This window comes from Pristis pectinata, chromosome 9 (genome assembly GCF_009764475.1).
Source record: "Pristis pectinata isolate sPriPec2 chromosome 9, sPriPec2.1.pri, whole genome shotgun sequence".
Classification (NCBI taxonomy): domain Eukaryota; kingdom Metazoa; phylum Chordata; class Chondrichthyes; order Rhinopristiformes; family Pristidae; genus Pristis; species Pristis pectinata.
Genome location: NC_067413.1, coordinates 95,028,925 through 95,051,072, shown reverse-complemented (window position 1 = coordinate 95,051,072; position 22,148 = coordinate 95,028,925). Strand labels below are relative to the sequence as shown.

Sequence of the window (22,148 nt, the reverse complement as noted above, 5' to 3'; positions counted from 1 at the left end):
ACTTGATCTATGCCTCATCATCTTGTACACCTTGATTAGGTCACCTCTCATCCTCCTCCTCTCCAAAGAGAAAAGCCCTAGCTAGCTCAACCTTCTTGCTCGTCAAATATCTATCTATCTTTGCCTTAAGATATTCAAAGACTCTGCTTTCAATATGATGAAGACAATTCCAAAGCTTCAGGATCTTCTGAGAAGAAACTTGGCTCATTGCTGTCTTAAATGGCAACCAACCCCTTGTTTTTAAATTTTAAATACTCAGATCTAGATTCTCCCACAAGAGGAAATATCCATTCCACATTAACCCCATCAAGAACCCTTAGGGTCTTGTACATTTTAATATAGTTTCCATTCAAACTCCAGCACATACCAGCCATGCTTATCCCAATAAGTACAAGGAGATGTTCACAAGTAAATACTTTCAATTGGCACATTCCAAGGTGCAAGAGCATGTGCTGAAGCTCGGTGCAGCCACTGCAAAGGCTTTGTAGGGAAAGGAGCACCGTCTAGGGTCCTGCCACCACTGAACACTGAGGGGCTGGGCGCTGTGTAACAGCCGCTCAAAAGCTTCACAGGTACATGGTTTAACTTGGAAACACGAGCAGTGTTAACGCATTGTAAATGTAGAGAAAGGACATGTACCATGGACCTGTTGCATTTCCTGAATGTAAAATATATATTTGAAATAATAAAAATACAGGACAGGCCCATCGCCATTTCCATCCATCACTGGGAAAGAAGTTATGAAATGAAATTGATGAATTCTTAAATTGTCACTGAACTCATGACTTCCATCCCAGCCTAACCTTACCTAGGGTCAGCTCTAGGAAAGCAGTGGCACTTAGCAGACATATTTCCAAGTGGCAATCTTTCTTTAGATTTTCCCAATCTTTCCCTTGACCTCCGTCGATGAGGTGGTTGAAGGCTGGAAATTGCACTTTACAAAATGGGTAACATTCCCATAGACACATCAACCTGAAAGCCTCATTTAAAACAGACCAGTCCTAGACATTGCTCAATGCTGTGGTTTCACCCCCGGTAACATCCTCGCACGATATTCTGATCTCCAGTTTAATATTAGGGCCATAGTCCACAGAACTTGATTATTCAGGTGTTTAAGAATGTAACCACTTGATTGGGATAAACAGACAGTGCTAGGAGCTCCACACAGCTTCAGCAAGATAATGTCTACATCAGCAATAAGGTTACGTGTGGAAATGCCATAGAGGAAAATTTCAATATTATCTGTAACAATAAAGTAATAATCAGCTATGGCTAGAGGAATTATGTTGAGTATTCTAAATAACCATTAAGAATCCACATCAAAACAAAATAATTTCAATTATTTAAAGTACTTCTTTATTAGAATTAACATATATAACATAAATACTGGTATTTTTCCAAGGAGAACTAGTCCTTGTACTGTGATACATTGTCTACATTAAGTGCCTACAAGTTCACAAAATCTAAAAAATAGACAAAAATCTGATTTTTGCACATCTTCCATTTTAAAACAAATTTTCTGGAAGGCACCTATGAAATAATACTGAAGATATAAAATTGACTTCATATAAAAGATAGGCTTGTGTGTGCACCAAGTACAAAAATAAAGAGCAAAACTAGAGGTAAAGATGGCACACAACATTCAGCTTGACAGTACAATGTCACACATTTTAGAAATGGATTTAAGTTGAAAATGATCCATCAGTTATCATGCATTAATACTTTCATATGGCACTTCATAAAGTTGTATATCAAAACCTTCATAAGAACTTAAATAGCATATACACTATAAATATTTCAGCTCCAGCCCATGAATTAAACACTTCATTTTTTTAATCTTTCAAGGAATAATTAAAATAATAAATTTCAGCTTATTTTATATATTTAAATGATTGTCAAACTGTAAAAATGGCTCTCTTTTTACCATCTTAACAAAAATAGAGAGCAATTCTATTACTCAAAGAGAAGAATACTTTCCGATAAACTTGGAAAAGCTCATTTAAAATGAAACAAGAATCTGGAAAATTGCTAGATCTTGCTTTTGTGTGCTGTTATAGATATATAATGGCCTTAAAAAGACAGCATCAATTATTTTCACACCATGAAAACTATTAACTCTCACTACTCGAGTAAAAATTGTAATCCTTAAAGGGGAAGGAAGATTACATATTCAAAGTATTCTACATATAAATAGGATATTTAATATCTCCCACCCTCCCCGCATTCCTTCCCCTTTAACTGAAAATAGATAAACCAACCATTTAATGTAAAAAATACATTTTCTGCAATGTACAAATATCAATTAAACTTTAAAAAGGCAACACTGGTGAATAACTGTGCAAAACTCTATTACATGTCCTCTTAAACTTCAATACATTTCAATTCAAATATTTGCAGAAAATGTATTTCATTTCTAATCAAATTTTATGGTTCAATTTTTTTTCATTTTTTGGTATCACTTAAAGGAGCATGAACGAAGCTTTTTTTTAAAAAAAAGCACCTAACTACAATTTCAAATAAGAAAACTTGATTTAGTACAAAATCCTCAGATGGATTGAATTGATGTCACAGGTCTTGGCAAATATTTTAGAAGGAATTTTTGGTTCTGAATGGCGAACAGTTAAATTGATATGCTAAGAATGCACTGCAGTTTATACAAAGATTATTATTGCACTGCATCACATCAGGAGAGAATAATGGAACCAGGTAAGAAGTAGAAATACAGGAAGTCCCCGGATTACGAACGAGTTCCGTTTTTGAGTCTGTTCGTAAGTCGAATTTGTATGTAAGTCGGAACAGTTACGTACAGTTCACATCTAGCGTCAATTAGTCAAATGTTTGTCTTAGTATATAGTATATATTTTACCTAAAACATCATAAATATAATAATGCAGTAATAGTAATAATAACGCGCAGTGTTTTGAGCGTCGCGCAAAGTAGTCCGCCCGTTCGTTAGCACGAACCATTGTGTGTAACTCGATTTTTTAAAATAATAGGCTTTACGGAGGTCGGTTCGTAAGTACGGGCATTCGTAAGTCGGGCATTCGTAACCCGAGGACTTCCTGTATATAAGGAGTAACGCCTCTCCCAAAATAATGTTGACAGTTTAAAAGCTGTGCCTGATTTCCTCCAAATTGTGTGAACTCTTCAAAGAGGAGCACCACAGTAAACGTGAATCTGCACTTTGAAGTTTAATAATTCATTGCCATGCAGATGGATCAGGAAATTGATACGTTAATGCACCGTTTTAATTAAATCATTGAAAAAAACACTCAGTCACCTGCTTTTGTTAAGGGATATTTGGGGGGAAAAATATTTATATAGTGCCTAATGGCATTTCACAGGAACACCCCTAAGGGCTGTTCACATACAGTCACTGTAAACTAGAATGGTTGTTACATTCTCCTAATACAGTTAAACTCTGGCATGCCAGGACCTTGATGGTGCCAGATTGGCAGATTTTCTGGACTACTGGATGTCATTACCAAGCACTTTACCATTTTTAAGACACTACACACAATGATAATAAATTTTCCAGCGGACCAGTTAAGTTGAAAGGAAGCAAGGGAAGCACGACCAGGTAAGTGCGAAGGGAGTACGGGAATTAGGGTCAAGGTGAGTCTAAAGGGAGCTCGGGAACTTGGCCTCTGTGAGTGGGAATGGAGTGTGGGTGTCATGGCCCTGGTGAAGGAAGGGAATGTGGGAACCGGGGCCCTAGTGAGTGAGGAGGGAGCATGGGAACAGAGGCCCCGGTGAGTGGGGCGCACAAGAAACAGGGCCCCTGTGAATTTAAATGGTGTATGGCAAACATCACTGGGGTGATGCCTGAACCATCAGGATTTCTAAATAGTCCAGTGCCAGATTATCAGAGTTTTACTCTATTTAGAATATTTTGAAACTGTACGAGAAGGGTCAATGTTAAATGTTATAAAATGAATAAGTAGGTTTCATTTCTGAAAAATTATTTTTGCTGTATTAGGCAGCTACGTGCAGGTTCACATACACTATAGCTGCATGTCATGTAGGTTATCAAAACCAATCACATGTATTGAATAGAATTTTGATTATAATCTGAACAGACCTTTTACCTGAGTTGCTCAAGCCATTAGATGTAGGATTTGGGAAACGTTTGGTTGCATTTTCTGAACCCACTCAAATTTCTGCCTTTTGGGGAACCTGCCAGAGTTTATCAGGCAAGACTGTAAAGTGCATCAAACTTCCTGGTGTTTTCAGCAATCTTTAAATGCACAGCAGAGACCTGGAACACAACTAAGACTACCCCTATCAATACAAGTGGTAGGGAATGTGATCCGTTCTGAAGATAGTACGATAGATTTGATAATCGTGACCTCAGTGACTACTACTGATAGAAAAATATAATATCAGGATATCTCAATGTAGCGCTTTTAAAGTATAACTGCTGTGACCACACGATAGGGACATGGTAATTATACTGTGTACTTGTTTCAAATAAAAATTAGATTATTTCATCATATTGCAAATATTTAAAAATAGCCAAAGCAGTTATCTACAGTAAACAAAAAGGTATTAACACTGTCACATAATTCAGAACTGTCACGCAGTTGTAATTATCATTTAAATATATCGTTGCAGTGGAAGATTCTGTAGATTATGGCCAGGGACTCAAAGCATTGCTTATAATTCCTGTCTGTAGTTTAGAGTGGTTTCTCTGGAGAGGGAGCATATAGGTGAGTGCAGGAAAATGCACAAGGAATGAACTTGCATTAATGTAGCACTTTCCACATCCTTAAGTCAATTTAATGCAGTGGATTACTTTACAATTTACAAGTGGAAATATTTTACAAATGTTACTATTGTTATGCAGGGAAATATTACAGTAAGTTGCACTGTTTTGCAAAAGGTAATGAGAAAAACAGCCAGATAGGTTTTTTTTGTCAGTGTTGGTTCAGGGATAAATTAATTTATAGATTTTTTTACGTCTTGCACTGTACTGCTGCCACAAAACAACAAATTTTACGTCATATGCCAGTGATAATAAATCTGATTATAAGGAAATAACTTAGTCTTCTTTGAAGAGTGCCACATAATTTCTTCCCCAACTTGAACAGCCAAAAATTGTCCCAATTTAAAGTATTTTTTTTTGCTAGACAACACCAACATTGCAACATTCTCTTAGCGCTGCAACGAAGTTTATGTGTTTGGATCTCTGGAATGGGTTCTGAACCCATGTTCTGACTAGGAAGCAAGTGTGCTGGTTATTCAGCCTGCATTTATCGTAGCACATATCATATAGATGTGGCCCTGTCCCTTATGGCTTACAGTGGGCATATCAAGTCACAAAGGTGATTACCTTTAAAAAAAAATTCAATCCATATTGTAAGGATATTGTCCAAATTAAATGCAAGATAAAAATGGCATCAGTTAAAGTCTGACCTCATCTGTAGGGTTCAATTCTATATCACACTCAGTTTTGCTGCTTCAGGGATCATCACGCTCTGAATATAAACCCATTATTAGTAAACTTGTTCATGCTCTTTAAAAAGAAAGTGCTACCATTTCCTTCAAAGATAACTTCACCTGTAATACTGATTAGGATGTAAACTTTTTAAATACATTGGTAACAAACATATATATATTTAAGAACTACATCAGTTTAAAGTGGGCATGAAATGAGCAAGTTATGGCTGAGCTACAACAGGTAGTGGTGAAAACACTGAACTTCTTATACAGAGCTCATGTCAGTTAAACAAAGACTATTTAGAGTGATGTCAAACTTTTCAAGTTCCATTAATGCTTTATCAGCCAAAAGTTAGTAATTTGGCCCCAAAGGATTCTGCCTTAACAGAATTTCCACTTTCCATTATCCAAAATACACTTCCACCCAAGCCATAATTTTTCACCTCTTGCTAGTCAAAAACGAGGAGCAAGATATCTAACTTTTAAATCATGTCATTAAAAGTAACTTTGCATAACCTGAATCTGCTCCAGGTTATTATTTATTTAAACTCGTCCGTCTGCACTTTCCTTACAGTCCAGCAAATATTTTTCTTTTAAATGTTTATCTGTTTCCCTTTTAAAGGTTAATCCATCAGTTTTTCAGCAGTATATTTCAGATCAGCATAGCCCCTTATTCTATACGCAGATGGCAAGCTTTGTCCATAGAGTGTAGAAGCACTGTTAGAAACAGAATTATTCGTTGAATCTTCATTTGTTTCAAATTAAAGATTTAAAATTGTTTGATGACCACATGCAGTATTTATGAAATTCATTAGGAATTTCGAGTTTTGAATAATAAATGTAAATGAAAATGGGTGTGTATTTTGAAAGCTTAAAATTAACTTGACTTTTTAGAGAGATGAGGTAGACTGAAGAGACAGTCAGACAACAGTGGTGGTGAAGTAAAGAGCACACTTTAGACAGCCCTAATTGGATGGCAAAGTTGGTAGTTTAAAACAATATAGCAACAAGATAAAATCAAAAGTAAAACTTCAATAATCTGGCATCCTCAGGACTTTGGAGATGGCCAATTGGCAGGTTTTGTAGATGACTGGATATCACAATTAATTAATTTAATGTAACCCTACTTCCCAGGGAAGAGATAATTCCTCATCAGAAAAATTTCACAACACACTTTTTAAATAACGTGAATTAAGGTAAGAAAATTTCCAGTGACCTTGGAGAGTTTAAAGGAAGTGTGAGAAACAGGGCCCCAGTGAGTTTAAAGTGAACAGGGGAAACAACCAGCACAGCCTGATGCCCAACCGTCGGAATTTCCAAGCAATAGGGCAGTGCATTATTGAAGTTTTAAGCATGAGACAAGAGGAATGCCAGCTAAAGAGATTGCAGCAGGACTAACGGTGGTAAAATGAATATTTCAACTACTTGGCCAAAAAAAAGGATTTTAAAATTAACAATAAAAATTAACATAAAAACCATCAGCAAGGAGATGGGCAGGAAATGTTGCAGGCAGTCTGTCGAAAGGAATTCGAAAGCAGCAGGTAAAATGGAATTAACGCTGTGCAGAAGTTTCTATGATTTAAATACAAATCAAAGCAAAAAAGTAAAATAAATAGGTTGAAGCTGAATAAACAAGAAGCAAATAGTTAATGTGCAGTTCTACACAGGACCTACATAGGATTGGACAGCATTTGAAGAGACTACATGTGATATCTTAGTACATTAACTGAATCAGTAATATGGCTTATTCCAGGAGAGTTAATCATGCTTGTTCTGAAAGAAATTATGGTAATAGTCAAACTATATGATGAAAATTTTGATTTTTACTTGGTGGAGTTAAATTACTCTTAAAATGGTTTTCAGTTTGAAGTGACGTTTAGCAAAGTGTTGAGAATAGGGAACTCACAGCAGTGGCTGAAGTGGATAACAGTGACACATTTAATGAGTTGATGCAAAGAATAGACAGGCGTCAGGCAGGGTAGCAGGAAGTTCATGTGAAGTTGAAACACTTGACACACGACCAGTTGGTCCAAACGACCAGCTTCTGTGCTGCAGATTCCATGTAATTGTGGGCCTGCAAGTATAAACTATTTCCATTAAAGTTTCAATGTGCTTTACAGATCTGCTCAAATAAACCTGAACTAATGCAATGTTGGTAGAAACTATAAATTAGAAAAGGTAGTGAATTCAAACACTTCTTGTTTTAGGTCAAGTTGCCTGTTGCACACTAGACTTGTAAATTGCTGTACATTAAGATCCAAATTCTTTTGAACTTCTAAAAAATAAACACACTAAAACTGTTAACTATCAACTTAAACTGCATTCATTTTAAATACAATAGACACATCCCTTCATTAAAAGGCTTGTATAAAGATATATTTTGGATTTTTACTTTTACTTAAAAAGTACTGAAGTTTAAGCTTTGTATAGCTCATTGGCTTCTCCAATGTGTAGTTCAGTCATTAAGCATACCTTCCAATTGTAGTTCAATGGCAAATTAAATGCAGCCTTATTCTGGTAAAAACATGCAATATCAGTTGGAATCATAAGAACCCTGACAAAGCAAAAACGAGGTTTAGTGAAAGTGCAGCTGAGGAGAGGATTGTCATTGCAGAGTCGGATGAATCTGTTGAAGAAACTTGCACCTGTGAGGTAGTGAGTGCTGACAGAGGAACATGGGCCATTAAAGCTGGACTAGCAGATTGTATTAGGGAGTCTATTTTTTCAGCCTCTTTGTTGCAAGCTTCAATCTGCAATTTAAAACAAACATATATTGGTTATAAATATTTCAAGCATTCTCAGTGGGAAAAGTTTAAGAATCCTCAAGATTATTTTATGGAATAGTTTGGATCACAATGAAAAAGATTGGAATTATACATTATAATGAAAATTCACATTTGCCCTACTCTATAACAAGGACACCTGGATTAAATAACTGCACTCATCAAGAAAGAGTTTGTTTCTTACAAAGACAATGGACAGGCACAGTAGTGTAGCAGTCAGCATAATGCTTTACAGCGCCAGAGACCCAGGTTCAATTCTGGCCACTGTCTGTGAGGAATTTGTACATTCTCCGTGTCTGCATGGGTTTCCTCCGGGTGTTCCGGTTTCCTCCCACGTTCCAAAAGGTGTACGGGTTAGGAAGTTGTGGGCATGCTATGTTAGCGCCAGAAGCGTGGCGACACTTGGGGGCTGTCCCCAAAACACTCTATGCAAAAGATGCATTTCACTGTGTATTTCAATGTACATGTGACTGATAAAGAAATCTTATCTTATCCTGTTTATATTGCATCTTTAACGCAAAGAAATATTTTGCATTCACATCCCACCTTTTATGACTTCAATGAAGTACTATGCAGTGTACTCACTGTTGGAACCAATGTGGCAGCCAAATGCACAAAGTAAAATTCCACAAGCAGCAATGAGATAATGTTATAGTAATGTTGGTTGAGAGATAAACATTGGACAGAGTTAGGGAAAATAAGGACTTGGTTTAAAGTTTCATTGGAATGATGGCAAGTCTGACAGCCCAGAAACTCCCTTACCCCCAAAGAGTGTCATCCATTTATTAGGTGTTCTGCAGTGGGACTTAAACCCATAATCAGTATGCCATTCTGATGCCATAGAGGGACCTGGAGATGTGATTCCAATCACGCTACATAAAGCACAAACAGAGCTGAACTATAATCAGTGACAGACTAAGTTATGTTCACAAGTCTCTGGAGTGTAACTTAAACCTATAACCCTCTGAACATCGGTGAGAGGGCTACTGACAAATAGGGAGGGAGGTGGAGATGCTTTGGAATGAACCTAGCCGACTGAAAGCTTTGTTACTAATATTATCAGATGGAGAGTGCGAGGGAGGCTCAAAAAGGCTTGTTCTGAAGAACTGTGTTGGGAGGATGGAAAACTTGGGCCAGAAAAGTTCTAGACATAGTGAAAAATACAGGACAAAGATTTTACATTTGATACTTTAGGGAACAGGGAAGAAAATTGGGGTGATGGATGGATAGACTTACTGCAGAATGCAACAAATGCACGTATGGACACCCTGGATATACAGAGGATGAAAAAAAGGCGATGAGAGTGCTGAGTTGGAAAGTATGCATATAGCAAAGACATGCATGTGGGACATAGGCTTGGAGGGGCCGCCGAGACATGGGGTTCGACTAATGAAGTCAACAATGCAGTTAAGCCTGAAAGATTGGGCAGAGAGAGCTAGAGACACAGACAATCAGACCCAGATCCAGAGCTTGTGGCACAGAATGTGTTGAAACCTAAAGCTTCAGTTGTGGTGTTGTTATGACTCATTCAATGTGCTGGAGGAACTCAGCGGGTCAAGCGGTATCTGTGGGAGGAAAGAAATTGTCAACATTTCGGGTCAACACCCTGATGCAGGGTTGCACCCAATGCACCTGAAACGATGACAACTACTTGCCTCCCACAGATGCTGCTCAACCTGCTGAGTTCCTCCAGCACATTGTTTGTTGCTCCAGATTCCAGCATTTGCAGTCTCCACTTGTAGAAAGCAGTGTGACAGCACAGGACCATTCCAGTGAATGAGTGGGGCCAGTGTAACACGTAGAACCTGAACAGCATACCTACAGTTGTCACTGAATGGTGAAATGTATGAGACGGCCAAGGCTTGGGCAGAAGTGGTGAATTTTGCAGATACTGAAGATGAGGAAGGCCCACCACAGTTTAATAGAATGATGTTCGTGACCATATTAGGTCTGTTTAGAGATGAGAAAGTTAAGATTTTGACAGCATTTTTCACCATTTTCCATAGTAAATAACTTGGCATAATCAATAAACGTTAGTACTTTTGTCTCACTTCCAAAATATAGAGATCGTTAGTTAGCGGGCAGTGGGAAAATTATCCCTCTTGTTCATTGATCTTGTTACTGAAGATTCAGTCTCACTGGACCCTGCCACTTTGATCTGGCCCACGCCTTCATTATCCTGGTCCCGCTCCACTTGCCTTTATTGGGATCTGTGCCTTATTCTTTATTCCATATCTTAATAGGGTGGGATAGGGGTCCCAGTTTGCACATGGTGTCACGGAATCCTAATGGCCCATAGGTCCTTTCCCTTTGTAACAAAAATATTTTAAAATTCATTCCTTGTTCTTTCCTGATTCAGCAACAAGATGCAAACAAAGAAAGCACTATACACGTGTTAAAGGTTATAGAAACTACTTTATTGGAGTTATATAAAGAAAATACAGAAAGGAAGAAGAATACTTAAAATACAGAAGGAAGCAAAATAATACTGATCAACCAAAGAATGAACCGATCTATATAATGCTGCAGGGAACCTCAGGTGTCCAGCAGCCTTTCACGCAGCCTTCTCTCTGTCTCTTAGCACCGGTCATGACCCAGCCTAAGGAAAGGTCCCGATTTGCACAAAGAAGGTGCCCCTTTTCCCCAACCTTCCAGGCCCTGGTCATTCTTTCCTCGTGTCGTCCGCCCACCTCTCAGGGTTGTTGTAGTCTTGTGACTATGGACCGTTACCGGACAGGTCTGTACTGTCAGGTTCTCGTATGTAGAGCCCCGCTCATATCCCGTTGGGAGATCCCCAGGACCGTCACCGTACCGAGTGCCGGGGTCACACCATATATTGCCATCCCAGCTGTCGGGGTCCCAACCCTTGGCCACTAACGCCCTTACTCTGACGGGACCCGGATCCTGATCCATCAGCCTTGCCCAATCTTCCTGGTGTGCTTTAATCAGTTTACAGGCTCGGGTGGTTTGCTGGGTTTAGGCTTTCCGGCCCATTTGTGGGCTAGCTTAGTCAATTCATTTAAGGTGACATTTTGCTGTTCTAGGGTTACCACTTTCCCACTGAGGGTGGCCACTCGTTGCTCTGTCTGTCGCAAGTCACGCTCCTTTCTCAAGGCACACAGCAAGATCCAATAGGCCGCACCCTTACTCTCCTTTATGGGAAGCCCTACCTTATTAAACAGAGTGGCTACTATACCCAGGACGTCACCACTACTGCTTCCCATCTCAGTCTCCAACATGTGGGAGAGCAACATGTGGACAATGTGTTGGCCACTGCTCCCAAACCATGGGCACTGGCTGTCCACCCCCGGTCCCCTAAACTCAGTCCTGCCCATACTTTGTTTGTGAATACCTCCTGTTGCTGAATCAGGAAAGATCGGTTAGCTCTACGCTATTACAGCGCCAGCGATCGGGGTTTGATTCCCATCGCTGTCTGTAAGGAGTTTGTACGTTCTCCGTGTCTGCGTGAGTTTCCTCCAGGTGCTCCGGTTTCTACCCACATTGCAAAGACGTACGGGTAGGTTAATTTGGGTTTAAAATGGGCAGCGTGGACTCAGTGGGCCGGAAGGGCCTGTTACCACGCTGTAAATAAAATTTAATAAATTAATTTAATAAACAAGGAACAAATTTTAAGATATTTTTGTTACACCCTTACAACATGTATCCTTGAACAATCAAGTTCCAAGTGCCTTTTAATGCAAAGTACATCCCAGCACTGTTACTGTACTTCCACTTTTGTGTCTGGATGGCGAGGGCAAGTCTCCTCACGTTCCAGGCGCAGCTACCTTTAATGTTGGGCTTCTAAAAGAAGCCATACCTTTGTCTCAGCATCAGGGTCGACATCATTCTGCAACTAACATACAAGCTCTCAACTGATGAAGTTAAATACCATTAACATCTTTCCAGCCCAGCAAACCTCCCTCTACCCTTACCATTTGCTTCCTGCCCTCTACTCACTTCTCTAGCTATGTACCAATGCACTCTTCTAAAAGCATTCCCATTAAATGTTTTTGATAAGAGTCCTTATGAACCAAAACCCACCACCTTTACTTAATTCGTCCTTGTATTTCTTCATAGAACTGTACCAGTTAGTAAGGCATGACTCTTAGAAGTCAATGCTGACTGGCTCAGTTTTTTTTTCCTGTCACCTTAGCAACCATGCAGTGGTCAAGAAGGCCGGATTTTGATTAAGTTGCGCACATTGACAAGCAATTCCTAATTCCTTTTGAAAAATAAGTCACATTTGTTGCCCTCCAATCACATGCTGTAATTTTCTTGGTTTATGTCAGAACCATAACAACAAAACAAAATCTAAATCAGGAGCTAAGCTACAGAAATCCAGCCCAAATTCTCTTTCTACCTCTTGGTCCTTAATTTATAGATTTTGGCAATTCAAATCCAGATATAAGAATGTTTAAAAGTAACAAGGGTTTCTATTTCTACCCATCTTTCAGGCTGCATGTTTCACAGCACCATACGGATGAAAACAAATCCTCATCTCCCCTTTGACCCTTTACAATCCAGATCCCTTGGTGTTTTGCCCTCTTTGCTATATGAAACAGGTGTTTCCCAATCCCTCTCTCTGGGCCCCTGATAATTTTATACATCCCAATCAAATTTCCCTTCAGGCTGCCCTTTACAAACCAAAGAAATACAAATCAATCATTTGTCTTGGTTCAAACTCTTGTCCAAGTGACATTTTAACAGCAACACCTTCAATGTACCCTCTCTGGGATAATCACCTATTTTCTATAATGGAACCTGAACTGTACATGGTACTCTAGATGGGACCAACCAAAACTTTTTGAAAACGTTCAATGATTTAGTGAATAAAGTACGCTGTATGGCCCCTTAAACATTGACATATTTGACTACCTTGAGCAGTCAACGGACAGGCACTTTAAGATCAGTCACTACACATTCAATATTCCATTATTTATTGTGTATGCTCTTGCTTTGTTTGCTGCATGCATTGGACCCACAAATGTGCTGCTTCACAATTTTCCAGACCAAATTCCACCTAAACAATCTTGCTATTGCTTTTTTTTCCCTCATTATCAACTATGCCGCCAATTTCTGCATCACCTGGAAAATTCTTCAACATTCCTTCTACATTTATGTCAAAATTATTTCCCAGAAAGGAAGGGATCTGGTACTGAGACGAGTAGAAGCCTACTGGAAAAAGCTTTCAATCACAAAAACGCAAGTCGAGTTTTCTTTTATATGCTTATTGTCATTGAGCTAATTTTGGATCAACCTTGCCACTCCCACAAACTTCATCAGTTTTTACTGTCGGGTTATCAACTGGCAGAATAAGCGAACTGATGTTAGCATCCTCTCCCAGGATAACATCAAGGCTCCAATGACATTTAGATGGTTCCAAGGGGCTGACCACATCATTTGTATTCCACAACACCTGACTCCATAAAGTACTCTACTCAGAGCTCCATGGCAAGAGATTACAAGGAGGGCAGAGGACACAATACGTGTTATAAAATCCTCTGTGAAAACACTCTCACCTAGCGCATGATTGCTCAAAATGCAGTAGCAGCATCTGGAATGGCAGTGCGGACAGTCTCTCTTCATCAGAAGTCCAGGAATAACAGTAGAAGAAGCACACTATCTCTAATACTATCCACCCTATCAAGCATCTCCTGGCAGGGTATGCGGGTCCCATGTGGCTCATCAACCTCCTCAGAACCCACAGGACTGGACTGCACTCAACATCTCTCACAACTTAAAAGTCTCCTGAGTTCCACACAGATGAATCCGATTATCTGAACTTTAAAATCCATCCAGTCATTGCCGGTCTTCATCGACTTGCTCTCTATCCTTTAACAAAACCACTTTAAAATCCCCCTCCAAGTTTAGAAATCCCTTGATGGCTTTGATGCCCTAGGCTCTGTGATCCACAGCCCCTCTTCAACATCTGGATTACTGCACAGAGCACTGCTCTGTGATTTGTGCAGAGTCAACGTATCCACTGGCATGCCTCCACATTTACAAAAGCTTCCTTCACATTTTTCCCTTTGACCTGGTCTTGGTCACTTGCCTAACATTTATCCCAGTTTCAATAAATTGCTTTTGAGTCACTTACATATTATCAATCAAATAATTGATCGGTAACTGAGAGGTAAGCAGTAATTTCAGCCGCATAATTGTCCTGTGGATATGTGATGTACAGATAATAATGGCAGAACAGACAAAAGGGCAGGTTGTCCTACTTCTGTTCGTACATTCTGAGGTGTGACAGTTCTCTGACCACACTTTCTTAAGTAAGGTGTGACATAAAGAATATACATCGGACATAAGACTTTTGATTATATAAGTGAATATGTCAAATGCATCTGATTTTATCTCAAAACTTTTTGCTATGCATTTCTCCACAAAGCACATAATGTAAGCCACAAAAATTAAAAGCAAACATATAATATTTGAAGCATACCTGCAGTGTTGTTGGATCTTGATCAACTGGAATGATGAGGATCACGAGGTCTGATTCTATACTTAGGTATCCAAAAACATCACATTGAGGCACCGATACGTGGAGTCGTAAAGTGTAAAGGATGTCATGTACAGAAACTGGTCTTCCCCCATTTAACTACAAGAACGAAGAAATGCCAAGGTAAGAGCAATCCATCATTCCAGTAATGGATTACAAATTAATTTTCTAATGACCCTCTGGTAATCAATCATTTTTATTCAGTAAAACTCTATCTGATTGTTTGGAAATTCCAATGGTTTAGTATCTAGCTCACTGGGTGCTGCTTCCTATGCGCCCTTTAAACTCACTGGGACCCACTGACAGGAGTAAAGCCAATAGTTCAGAAAATACGTTAGTCAGGCACCAAAGTTACGAGCGTGTGGAACTATGTAAGCTTTACTGTACCAGGAAATTGTTTCACTTATGTAGTCTAGAAGGGGGTTCCTGGAAAGGATGTCCACACCCAACATGGGTGGATAGCGAATTGATTGGCAAGACAGCTGGCCAAATCCTCAACATGAAAAGCTGGGGGAGAATCTGACATCAAACCTTTAGCATCCTGTTAGGCTAAGAAAGGGGAAAGTTGAGGGAAATTCAGAATGAAATATAATGATGATATAGGCCTCTGGGCTGGAATGGCTAATGTTTGAGAGTGTTAAAGGTAGCAGTGTTACTGTGGCAAACTTCAGGGCATGCATTCCAGGAAATTTTAATATAAAGGCCCTGTATACATCCTGTTATCGTCCAGGTATTTCCAACTACGGCCCAAGCAGCAGTCAAAACTGAAACTGAGAAACCAGTTGGTCTATTCTTCCAAAAATTATTTGCACATAAATTTGTGAATGGTCTTTTTGTTCCATCTAATGAGCTCCTCATTATAGCTTTTATAGAAATTCATTTGGATTTCACAATACATCAGCCAATCTGAATATCATTAATAAAGTATAGAGGTAATAAAACTGTACTCTGTCTCAGTTAGTTAGGACAGAAAATAATTAAAGTGTTTCCCCTAAACAGTAATGTCTGAAATCAATTGTATGAAAGGTTGTCGCTCTAGCTAATGATTATTCCAAATTAAACTAAAGCCATCTGTTCTGACTCTATATTTTGGACTTACCTTGGCAAGGCTGTCCAACTGATCTTTGCTCCATAAAACTCGCAGCATTCCAGCACATAATGGACAGCAGGCTCCTAGATGGCATGAATAAACATTACACCTCTGGACCAGTTTTATGCAAGCAGTACATTTTCACACAGCCTTATGTTCAAGCTTTTATGGTAAACAGTTATTGATGTGAATCAAAGTGATTCACTTGCGTAAATTCAGGCTCAAGTATTAAGGACTGTCTGAATACAGCAGGGAGGGAATAATCGAGAAAGGAAAATAATCATCCCCAGGCTTAGTTTCAGCATGTGATTTTGCTTACACAGTTTCCCTCTGCACATTCTACCCGAGTGGAATCCTTTGGATCAAGCATTATAAAATGAATGGCTACAAAAGAAACCAGCTGCAGATATTAGGAGTTTGAGAAAAAGAACAACATTAAGCAGATTTAAACAAAAACAAAACAAAATCAGATTAAGAGTTCTAGGAAAAGACTTTTTCCCCGTACCAGGTGGAGTGACAGGCTTGCATCCATTGCTAGGCAGTGGTGAACATATGACATTTGAGCACTCAGGGTGAGAATTATATTCGGGACGAATGCCCACAGCTTGGCAAGGTCCAATATAGTCCACTGCCACACGATCCGAGTAGGCAGCACACACATTATCGTAGGTCTCACCATTATGACCACAAACTGGCTGCTGTCCACACATATCCTTCAGAGAAAATACAAAACCAGAAGTGCCATTGCATGATCTATTTGATATGAACAGTTAGATTGCATCTTTCACTTAAAGCCAATAATATCACTGAGTTAACAGAACTGATGAAACAATTGCTGAACTAATCAATGAAAGGCACCCAGTGTTAGTGAAACTTGTGTGTTTAATCTTAATGAGATTTTACTGGACTAGTTGCCGGAAGTGTTAGGTAAAAACATGAGAAATAGGAGCAGGCGTACGCTATCTGGCCCTGTGAGCATGCTTTACCATGGCTGCTCTTCTACTTCAATCCCTTTCCCAACAATGTTTCTTTTTTAATTTTTTAAAGATTTTTTATTACAGCGTGGTAACAGGCCCTTTTGGCCCAACGAGTCCACGCCGCCCATTTTAAACCCAAATTAACCTACCCGTACGTCTTTGCAATGTGGGAGGAAACCGGAGCACCCGGAGGAAACCCACACAGACACGGGAGAACGTACAAACTCCTTACAGACAGCGACGGGAATCGAACCCCGATCGCTGGTGCTGTAATAGCATTGTGCTAACTGCTACGCTAAGTCCCATCATTCCCTTCGTGTCCAGAACTCAATGACCAAACCTCCAGACTTCCAAAGCAGAGAATATTAAAAGTTCAAGTTCCCTCAATCTAGTCTTAAAGATCTTTAAGAATTTTGTATGTTTTGATGAGATCTCCTCCTCCTCTTCGAAATTCTGGAGAATAGTCTCAGTACTCGGCCTCATACTGCCCTCTACAGAATGTGAGTGAACAATACAAGAATCCATCATATCCTAAAACAATTTGGTTGAATGAGTACTAAATGAATAGCATGTGCTTTGAACAACATGGAGCAAGTTAGAATGGAAGAATTCATTGTCATGGAAGAGAAATAAAGATGGAGAAAGACTGGATTGAGAAAAGATGAAGAAAAACAGAGATGTATTAAGATTCCTTAATTATAGTGTAGAGTTAAATGATGTATTAAGATACTTATCAATGCTAATTTTCTTTGCCAGAAAGGTTAAATAGAAGTAACACTAAGTGCATAATTATAAGAATATTCAGACTTAAAATTACTTTTTGTACCAAGTCTACTATAACTACCTGTTAATGTATTCGAATGGACAGTAAGATGCCATTTTTGCAAAATAGTGTGGATACAAACATTTCAATGTCCAAGTTTAATCATGCATCTAATGCCACCTGAAGGTGGAGCAAGAAGTTCGCAATAAGTACTATTTGTTGTACTGTTATCTTGATTTTTCTGACATTGTATTTCATCAATACAATTTAAAGGAGGAAATATAGAAAATTGAGTACACAAATGACCCCAGCAGAGTTAGTTTCAAAATCACTGTGTGCAAAGCAATAAGCACACAAGATGTGGCGGAAACAGACTTGGCAGAATTTGCTGAGATCAGTTAATGTAAATAGTTATGGTAACAGTACATTTTTTGGGGAAACAAAAGAGATGGTCTAGTTTACAATAATAATAAACGTAGTAGCTTTTGAAGGGCTGCTGTTGAGTGGTGCAGTTAGTTTACGACGAATGGGGCAGAAGTACTACGTAAAGAGACAAGATAGAGAATGGCAGCCACTGTAGGATAATGCCTCACAACAGGTTAGATGGCCCTGGATAAACACAGTGCATAATCAAATAGGTAGTATAAGTAATCTATGAACTGAACTCACAGAGAAACATACTTGCTGTCAGAGTAAATACCAGACACAATCTTTAGCAGATCAGTTGGAGAACAATGAAAAGGCTAAGGAAGCAGAGCAAAAGCAAATGTACCAATCTATGATTAAACATAATATAAACTAAATCTTAAATGTACTCAGAGTCAATTGTTAACAACATATTTAAGTTTTGAAGAGACAAAAAAGTATGGGGTGAGCGCATGTTAAAACCCAAGGTCACATGGGGCCAAATCTCCTCAAAGCTGGAAAGTTAAAGAGCTGAGCAAAAGTGAGTGGAATGGAAACTGGGAATGAAAGCTGCTGGGCACAGTTAGAGGGTGGGCAAACCAAACAAGCCAAGCAAAGTTTCTGTCCAGCAGTCAGTTGCAGTGTGTTAATTACAAGGTGCATGAGAGTCATAAATAAATCCAAACAGTTAGTTCTCCAACCCCTCAGTCTCAGTAGGAAACATTACAGAATTAGTCTTCAAATCCACAGTTCTACTAATGGTATATGTCCATAGGACATTGTTAGAATGTGAAATATGTGTATTCATACCTGGCACGGGCCCACATAGGACAAAGTTTTGGATCTTTGGTACAAGGCACATCGATTGGAGTGTTCTACATTTTCTGTATCACAAACTGGTTCAATAGGAAGCAGCTCACAATTCACTGATCTTGAGATACATTCGTACTGGTCACATTCAAGCAAATCAATGCTAGTGAGACAAACTTTTGATTTTGGAATACACCTTTGAAAACAACGCAGAGGATTTTTAAAATTTACTGACAGACAAGATAAAACAAAATTAACAAATTCATTTGCAGGTGGTTATAAAACTAAACATAGCTTAGGTGATTGTAAGACTACAGTTATTATCCCAGTAGTTGTTCTGCTTGAACTCTTCACAAGATCACAAGACAAAGGAGCAGAAGTAGGCCATTCGGCCCATCGAGTCTGCTCCACTACCCCACCATGAGCTAAACTATTCTCCCATCTAGCCCCAATTCCCGGCCTTTTGCCCATGTCCCTTGATACCCTGACTAACTAGATACCTATCATAACTAGGCCTCCACAGCTGTATGTGGTAATGAATTCCATAAATCCACGACCCTCTGGCTAAAGAAATTTCTCCTCATTTCTGTTCTAAATGGGTACCCTCTAATTCTAAGACTGTGCCCTCTAGTCCTGGACTCACCCACCAAAGGGAAACAACTTAGCCACATCTACTCTGTCCAGTCCTTTCAACATTCGAAATGTCTCTATGAGGTCCCCTCTCATTCTTCTGTACTCTTCATGGATTTTTAAAGACAGTTCATTCTTCTGGAGAACTGAAATAATGATGGATATACAGACAATTTCAATTCCCAGTATTTCAATCTCAAGTTGAACCGTCAATCCTGAGTCAAAACATCAAGGACTGAATCCCCACTGCTATACTCAAGCACATAATCCAGGGTATCATTGTAGTGCAGTACTGAAACAGCATTAATCTGGTGCAGATACTGGCTTTCAACTGAAATGTTGATCCATGTTTACGTCAGCTCTCTCAGATAAAACAAAATCCACAATTCAGAGTAGGGAAATCTTCCCAGCATCCTGGCCAAAATCACCAGGACAGATTATGAAGTCAGATATTGCAGGCTGTGGAGATTGGCCACCATATTTCCAACATTTTTTAATTCTTACAGCAGTGGCCATGCTTCAAGGGTGTTTTATTAATTGTGAAATATTTAGGAATCTTCTAAAGAACTGAACAACAAATGAGCATTTATCAACTTTCATTAAGCATTTTTCCCTAACAATGTGAAAAATAAATTAAAGAATGAAACAGCACAGTAGGCAGGAGGCTAAGAGTGTCAAACTGCCCCAAGTGACTTAGAAGCAAAACGGGAGGGAGGAAGAAGAATGCAGTCCTACTCTGTTTAAGGACTGTGGCACTCGGTACCGCTGGGCCCCACAGTTAAGAGCTGAGATACTGAAAATTTGTATCAGCATGTGCAGATCGAGGGCTTTTGTCCATTTATTGCTGCAGAAATTTGTGGATTTGGGACAACCAGGTAATACTGTTAATCGTATCACTAGTATTGGTCATTTTACAGATTATTGAAAAGTAATAATTAAAATCATCAGCACAACCACATTAGCTGATGACAACAGCTCAGAAAAGTGCAGCATGTTAGCACAAAGAACTAGAAAAACGTGATGACTGAAAATTATAAAAGACCAAACTGGTCGCTATGATACTGAGCACAAGAAAGTCTCCTGTTCATATACATACACAAAGGGTAGATGCTGCAAAATGAAAAACCCATACCAATCTGAAGCTGTCAAGATCTAGTAACAATATCTCTGAAGAGCGAGATGAATTTGAACACAAAAATATTGGTACCTTTGACTTTTGGAACATTGATGAGAAATGCATGGGTCTTTGGATGCACAGGATCCGAATTCAAATTGACTATCCTGCAATCCGACACATCGTGCAATACAGGCGCTTGGGTAAGTACGTCCATTGTGGGCACAAACTGGTACAAACTGGTCAGCACAATTACAGGGAAGACCTACAAAAGACATACATGAATAATTTACTTGGAAAAAAATATTTGTACTGCAAATCTTCATGACAATATAAAATTAGTAGCTATCCCAGCTTAATATTTTCTTTCTGTTCACTGATATAGAATCTGTCACCCAGTTTTCAACCATGCACGTTAACTTAGCTAAATTCTTAAACTGATGTATCTAACATCTGATTTAAGGACCAAAAATAATTATTGAACGATAATTGAGTGACATCGGGGCACAGCAGATAGAGCTACTGACTCAACTCCAGTGACCAGCGTTCAACCCTGACTTCCAATGCTGTGCGTTTGGGAGCTGCATGTTGGGAGCTTCCTGTGACAACATGGTTTTCCCACAGCTGCTTAAGTTTCTTCCCACGTACTAGATTAATTGGCTACTGTAAGTTATCCTCAGTGTAGATGGATTGGGAGTGGAAGGGCATGTAAGAGAAAATAGGTTATAGGAAAATGTAGGGGAATGGGATTGCTCTGAGCACAGATTCAGTGGGCAAAATGGCCTCCTTGTATGTTGTAAGGAAAAATATGGATAATATAAAATATGAAATAATAATATGATTATTATATATTAGCTGTTAATTATCAAAGAGTAGAATAGACACCAGAGACCTTTCACAGCAACATTCGCACTGTGGAGCTTAAGGAACAAATAATAAATCGTAACAAAAAGCTCTATGTTTACCATTACATCAGGTACCACTATTAAATTACTACCATTTAATCATTGTTTTTATATCATTGCAAAACAAGTCAGAATCATTTTAAAAGTGTGGAACATTTGGTCTTGTCTTGTTTTTCATAATGTTCCATGCAGCCGACAGATAGATTGGTAAATTGGTTTATCATCATCACATGTACCGAGGTACAGTGAAAAACTTTGTTCTGCATGCCATCCATACTGATCATTTCATTACAAGATCATTATCATCATTACATCATCATCATTACAAGATAAGAATAATGGCATTAAAAGTTATCATTCAGGTAAAACAAAGTGCTCACTGCTTTTATCCCCTGGACTGCTCATTCATGGAGCACAGAATCTGGATTACTGATACAGCCATGTGCTAGAGACTGTAAGAATAGGAAGCTAAGGCAGGTTAACACAGGGACGTACAGATGGCAGGGCTCAGATTCCTGGGATGGTTGAACTACTTTTGGGGCAGGAGGGACCTCTACAAAGTGAAACACCAAAATTGATATAATTCTGAGAAAATAGAGCCTCTTTCAGTGAGAGTGTTTTGGGAAGCTGTGATCCGATTGGGGATCGAGTCCATAGGACGCTCAAAGCGGCTGCACAGGTGGACTCTGTGGTTAAGAAGGCATATGGTGTATTGTCCTTCATCAATCGG

The 22,148-nt window shown here is 39.1% G+C and overlaps 1 protein-coding gene across 2 annotated transcripts in view; it reads right to left on the bottom strand.

The window, feature by feature from the left end:
• Window positions 1-1,347: 1,347 nt before the first annotated feature.
• Window positions 1,348-22,148, bottom strand: part of reck (reversion-inducing-cysteine-rich protein with kazal motifs) — a 115,948-nt gene continuing 95,147 nt past the window's right edge. For both annotated transcript variants that reach the window (XM_052023225.1, XM_052023226.1), the window contains exons 20-25: window positions 20,607-20,778; window positions 18,770-18,965; window positions 16,320-16,527; window positions 15,824-15,897; window positions 14,668-14,823; window positions 1,348-8,189 (exon numbers count right to left, since the gene is read on the bottom strand). In XM_052023225.1, coding sequence (XP_051879185.1) covers window positions 7,983-8,189; window positions 14,668-14,823; window positions 15,824-15,897; window positions 16,320-16,527; window positions 18,770-18,965; window positions 20,607-20,778 — 1,013 coding nt within the window. In that variant the 3' untranslated portion in view covers window positions 1,348-7,982. The remainder of the gene's footprint in view (window positions 8,190-14,667; window positions 14,824-15,823; window positions 15,898-16,319; window positions 16,528-18,769; window positions 18,966-20,606; window positions 20,779-22,148) is intronic.